This window comes from Pinus tabuliformis, chromosome J (assembly GCF_031772625.1).
Source record: "Pinus tabuliformis cultivar Carrire ecotype Pingquan chromosome J, CPIR1, whole genome shotgun sequence".
Lineage (NCBI taxonomy): Eukaryota > Viridiplantae > Streptophyta > Pinopsida > Pinales > Pinaceae > Pinus > Pinus tabuliformis.
This window is the reverse complement of record NC_142295.1, coordinates 1,098,326,142-1,098,332,353: the sequence shown is the minus strand read 5'-3', so window position 1 is coordinate 1,098,332,353 and position 6,212 is coordinate 1,098,326,142. Positions and strand designations below refer to the sequence as shown.

The window sequence follows — 6,212 nt, the reverse complement described above, 5'->3', positions numbered from 1 at the left end:
AAATCATTCAATAGCACGTGAGCTAGCAATAATTACATATCGTTTGAACACAATTATTTAATGTGGAAACCCTTATGGGAGAAAAACCACCAAAGCTTATTTTGTATTATGATCTGAATCAAAAGTATTAACTCTAATTACATCATTTATTTGTGAGCACCTAATCACAGGAGGCCCCAACCCCCTTAAATTAGCAAGCACCAGCTTTTCAAGGGGCAACAACCTCTAATAAGTGCAGGCATCCACTTGCTACAACCAATAGTTCTATCTTTCTTGGGATTTTCAAACTACGAAATTTGGCTAAACCCTATGACCTGGGATCTATGTTATTGGCTTTTTGTCCCTCTGTAGCTCCCTCTACTTTACATAACATTCACTTTTTTAGTTGGAAATCCTCTTCTACTCTTGCTCTGTCGCTTTTACTCTGTTGCACCACACAACATCTCTTCTCTCACTCTTCTACATTCCACTCACTATAGATACTACACAACTCCTTCTTCTCACGTAGCTCATACTCACAACATCAACTACTTATTTTACTAATCATTCCAACAATATAGAGAGACAAATCCATAAGACTTCACATGGCATGAGGTGAACCTATATTCAATTTATCATAGCTTAAGAATGAAAAAATGCAACATGTTACTAGAGCTCTTAATTTCTTCAATATGACTCCCCCTACCAAATACTTGACCACAATGAATGCACAAGGCTTCAACAGAGTCTCCATTTCTCATCTTCACTACCTGAGTCGTTTTTTCATTAAATTATTCGTGATGTGAGACATATTTCGGTGTGGATTGCTCTGTTTTAGGTAGGGAATTCATTACTACTTGTACAAATCCATGAAAGGAAACATTAGTGAGGCCATCGGCTCCGAACAACTCCATTAACTATGAACTACCTTGTTCAGATTGTGCTAAGCTCTTTTACCTTCAACCCTTTGATGCTTATGAGTAGGTGTTATGACCACATGTAAATAATTAAGGGGGCTTAACTTTCATGCTCACATTAGGCTCCCGTTGGGTTCCTTTACACATGACCGTAAATGGTGACTAGTCTTTTAGCGCCCAAGACGCTTAGCCTTTTTTCGAGATTGGATCATTTCATTATTATACACAGATGGATCACCCAGAATACCGAAGATCTGAACTTCTAAATAGAATAGGTCAACATTGGTCCAAAGAAACATTGCTTTGGGGGAAGTCTCCTATGTACACCTGTAGTGAGGTGTAAACACCCGAGTTCCTGAAACATCCAGAATCTGGCCTCTCCTTTTGTGTTTTGGTGTATAGACATAACTTTATAAAAAAAATTGAAAAACCATTAACATAGGAATTATTTACCAAACACGACCCTTGACACGATCCTCGAGGACAAGCCACCTCATTAGTTGACATCACTGCCACCTTATGCTGACATAATATAAGCCACATGTCGTCTCTTGGTGGTGCCACATGCCATCTGGAAATAGGTCACTTGGGCACCTGAAAAAACCAAAATGCCTACCACGTGTCAAGCTGACACATCATGTTGACATCATCTGATGATGTCATTACCAGTCTGGCTCCCACATCACTATCTTACTCATCATTCTCAACCAATTTAAAAACACCATGTATTCCTTACTAACTCACTAGGTACAAAAGGAGTTTGGGTTTGGGTTGATTTCTTTGTTCTTTCCTTTGTAAAAACTTTAGGTTCGAATAACGAAATCCATTAAAAACACACACTGTTTTTTTCCCTGATCCATAGCGCTTCGAGGCAATTCTTCAACAACCACCCCTAAACATTTAACGAGGGCCGAAAATATAGAACCTTGCACAAGCCCGAAGAACTAGGAACCCATGACGAGACGTGGATTTCTTCTGCAAATGACATAAAGTTTCTTCATTTTCTTGGGCTCTCTCAATTGCAGGACCTTAGAACATTCTTCCGATGAACACTTAACTATTTGTCTAGGGAGGGATAAGATATTTCTCGATCACTAATGAGAAAAGGTCGTCTATCGGGATTTGTCAACCGTGACTACACCTTTGTGAACTGCTTACGTATGGGTGCGGACATGAAATTCCATTGCAACTATCACGAAATTATTCATCTCCATCTCTGCCAACCGTGGGACTTAACATTGCAGTAGGAAGGAGGTCGAGGCGCAATGACGTGGCATGAGTAGAACCCTAAGACCCTATAACCATTCCAAAAATTTAACTCAACGTAACTTTTGATTCCTGGTAAACTTAAAACTACCTACTTATTAGGATACGTTGTATGGCATAAATAAAATATTATTTAAAAAATAAATTAGTCTCCGATGTAAAGGAAGGAACACGAGCATCCTCCCAAAACTAATTTAGTTCGTATTGGTCTCTCGAATTTGTCATTGTCAAACTCGGAAACATTCCTTTTATTATATTTGGTTAGAGCCAGTAAGTTTTATGCTTGAGGGTCCTATGGTTTTTTAACTTTTCCAAAAGCTGTACTTCTTCAAAAAAATTCCGAACTCCTCGCCATGTCTGGCACCAGAGTCTAACCGACAAGCCACAAGAGTCTAACCTCGTAGGGTGCCATTTCAGAGTGTGTATGCCATTAACGAAAGGAGTGTCGTAACAGTCAAGTATGCCCCAGGAAATAAAAAAACAATAAAGTATATGTGGGGTAGACACCGATGGAGCAAACCAATAAAACTGAATAGTAGGATAGTTGTCCTCTCATTCGAAGATTTTCCAGAGTCTGAATGCAGGTCTAACAGCGGGTCGTGCCGAATGCAAACACGAGTTGGAGAAAGTAGCGCCGAGAGCGCAGAAACGAGCGTCCGACTGGATATAGTAATGGCTCCTTCACCACTGGATATAGTAATGGCTCCTTCACCAGGACCAGACGGCAATCGTAAACGGGTTTCGCCTTTCAAACCGCGGGTTGAAAGAACCGAAACACGCCAGTCTACGAGCAACAGCGGCAGCAGCCATTACCCGGGCGGTCATGGATATTCTGAAGAGATAAGTCAGACGAGAAGGCCCGAGGGGCGTGGTCTGGACATGATCATGGCTCCTAAGGCTGCGGCGCCCGAGAAGAAACTTACTTTAGCTGCGTTCAGGCTTGCCATTCTGGAGAAAGCCGCCACCGGGCTGGGAACCTTGGCCTTCGTCTGGGCCACAGTCGTTATCCTCGGGGGTTACGCGATAGTCTTAGACACGCCTGACTTCTATTTCGTGACTATTATATTGTTGATAGAAGGCGCTCGAATCTTTAGCCGCAGCCGCGAGCTTGAGTGGCAACACGAGACGACGCTGTCCATGGCTACTCTCAGAGACGACGCTAGACGGATGAGCAGCAGATTCTATAACGGCGGCACGTCTATATTAAGGCTCTGTTGCACATGTTTCCCTGATAAGTCAAATCCGAGCCGGGGCCGGCGTGTAGAAGAAAATGGTCGGTCATCTGAAGAGCATAGTGCAGGTGTGGATGAACACGGATTTTTGAAGAGAACATGGTCTACGTCCAAGGTTCAATTGGTGCCTTATACCGGGTGGCTCTTCATATCAAAAAATGTCAGCAAGTTGCTCTTCTGGCTGCAATTGTTCGCGGCTTCTACATGCGTCGTATTGTCTGTCTATCAGCTAAGCAGGCAGAACTTCGGCCAAGATGTGGGCAATGAATATACGAATAATCGGAAATTGGCGCTTAACATTTTCTACGGTCTGGCCCTGGCCGAAGCTCTTTTGTTTCTGCTGGAGAAAGCCTACTGGCAATGGAAGATCAAGGCAATGAAACTGCTCACCGAAGTCAACGAAGAATACGGCTTCGACGCGTCTGAGCTCCACACCGTCCGCCGTTTTTTCTATGACGCGTATTCTCAGTGCATCAAAGGAAGCGTTTTCGACGGCCTGAAGATGGATTTCGTGACATACAGCGTGGAGCTGCTGCAGTCCGATGGGAGCCATGGACAGCGAACCGGAACGCGGATCCTGTGCGCGCTTGTTAACAGTGATCGATTCTCGGAAGAGACGTTGAGGGCAATCGGAACGATGAGCGACGTAGTGGAGAGGCTGATTGAGATGCTAAATTGGAGTAACCATCACGAGCAGGAGATTCGAAGAGCGGCTGCGGAGATCATTACCAACTTGGTGAGGACAAACCGGAATTGCATTCGGGTAGCGGCCATCGCGGGGTCCATGGAGTCAATAGCCTCTTTGTTGTATGATAGCAAGCAGATCGAAATCCATTCGAGTGATTTTGCCAAGACGAGTAATCTGCGCAGGCGGTACGGGGATCGCTGCTCGAGTGAATACAAATACTCGTTTTTCAGTCTTCTGGGGCTTCGGATACTGAAAAGCTTGGCTAAAGATCATGTCAACTGCGCTAAAATTGGAGGCAGCAAGGAACTTCTTCCAAAGATTATAGGCCTCACAGAGATAAATCCAAACACCCCGGAGTCAGAAATCAAGACTGTCAAGCTTGCTCTGCAGCTCGTCAGAATGTTGACAAGCAGTACAGGCTTCACGGGGAAGATTCTAAAGAAAGAGATCTCTGAGATAGTCTTTGCCATAAGCAATCTCAGAGACATTCTCGAATACAGAGAAATATCGACGCCTGCTCTGCAAATCCTGGCTATCGACACGCTAACCAGTCTTGCACTGGACGATGCGGGGCGAGAGAGCATAGGGAGTACTGGCGGAGTTTTGCGTCATCTCTTCTCCATGTTTTTCATGGAGAGGAGTGTTATTTGTGAAGGCCAGTACGCTACGACGATGACGAAGCTGGTCGGCAAGGCAGGAGAAGCTCTGGCTCTTCTTTCTCTTGAAAGTAAACACAACTGCCGAAGAATCATCACCCTTAAGTTGCAGGGTCGAACCAACTATGACTCCAATATAATCGTAAAGCTGATCTCTGTGCTGGAAGACGAGCTCCAGGGGATACATGCAGCGAGAATTCTTCGGAGTCTCTGTTCATACAGTGAAACAGATTACGCTGAATTGCGCGAAGTCACAGCCGTTGCAGCTCAGGTAGAGTAGTAATATCAAAACGTCAATCCCCAAATTAATTTCCATACAATCCACTAAAGTTTTTTTGTTATACTTTTTCAGGTTGTGAAGTCTTCAATAGAGAAACGGGGCGCGCATCAGGAAGCAGCCATAGGACTGGCTGCTCAGATCATCAAGCTTATGTCCAAATCGGATTTCGATCGTGTCTTCACAGAATGGAGGGCTGTAACAAATAGATCGTTGGTTTCGGAATTGGTGGAGGTCTTCCGGAGGCACCCGCGTCCGTCAAAGGAGTTTCCGAGTATCAGGAGATTTAGCATCGAGCTTCTGATCGGTGTTATTCAGATGGACAGAGCAGCAATAGTAATGAGGTCAGAATTGGAGGTGGTTTTGAAGGGAGTGCTGGAGACGAGGTCGGAGTTGGAGAGTTACAGTACATTCTCCGGCAGTATGGGTTTGAGCAGGCACCGCCTTCCCATTCAATCCCTTGTTGAGTCTGCCATGGAATTGCTTCATGATTGATTGATACATACGAATGTAAAAATAAAATTGCGCCACCAACGTGCCGGGGATTCAGTTGTCGTTACAGAGTGTCTCTTAAAATACATTGACAGACAATCCCTTGGAGGATAAAGAATTGCATCGAAATGTTCGCTCGTGAACTATTCACGTCCTTAATTTGAATTGGAAGTTTTAAAATATATAAGATTTTTTTTATTATTATTTATTGAAGGGAAATCCATCTCTCTTGCATTAGAGTCAGGTCAATATAATAATATGTCGTGAAGTATTCACATTTTTTATCTTAATTTAATCGGAAATTTTAAAACAGATTAGAATTTAATAAAAATGTTAAGTAAATTTTTTTGGTTAAGATTTTTTAACGGAAATTTATTTCTAAATCAGTTTGTTTATTTTATTTGATCAGGAATTTACGACGTGAGTAGATGACGATTTGCTGATTTTTTAAATGAAGATTTATTGATTTTTTAAAAAAAAAATTTAGGTTGATGAAGATTTATTGACTTTTTAAGGTTTAGATTGATTCTCAAGAGAATATGCTCAGCATATGCTTAGTTTTAATGTTTATCCATGATTGTAGTGTGTTAAGGAGTTTGTTAAGTTATATTGACTTTCGATAAATTTAAAAAATTATATTTGTGTCAAATGGTTCCATGCCCACCAATTTCCTAGGGATTTGAGATTATTCTAATTCTAATATGT

The 6,212-nt window shown here is 42.5% G+C and overlaps 1 protein-coding gene across 1 annotated transcript; it reads left to right on the top strand.

The window, feature by feature from the left end:
- Window positions 1–3,896: 3,896 nt before the first annotated feature.
- Window positions 3,897–5,589, top strand: LOC149230868 (uncharacterized). The gene is made up of 2 exons (XM_089376156.1): window positions 3,897–5,009; window positions 5,091–5,589. Exons 1-2 carry the CDS (start codon window positions 3,897–3,899, stop codon window positions 5,508–5,510), a joined length of 1,533 nt encoding a protein of 510 aa, XP_089232282.1. The 3' UTR covers window positions 5,511–5,589.
- Window positions 5,590–6,212: the final 623 nt, after the last annotated feature.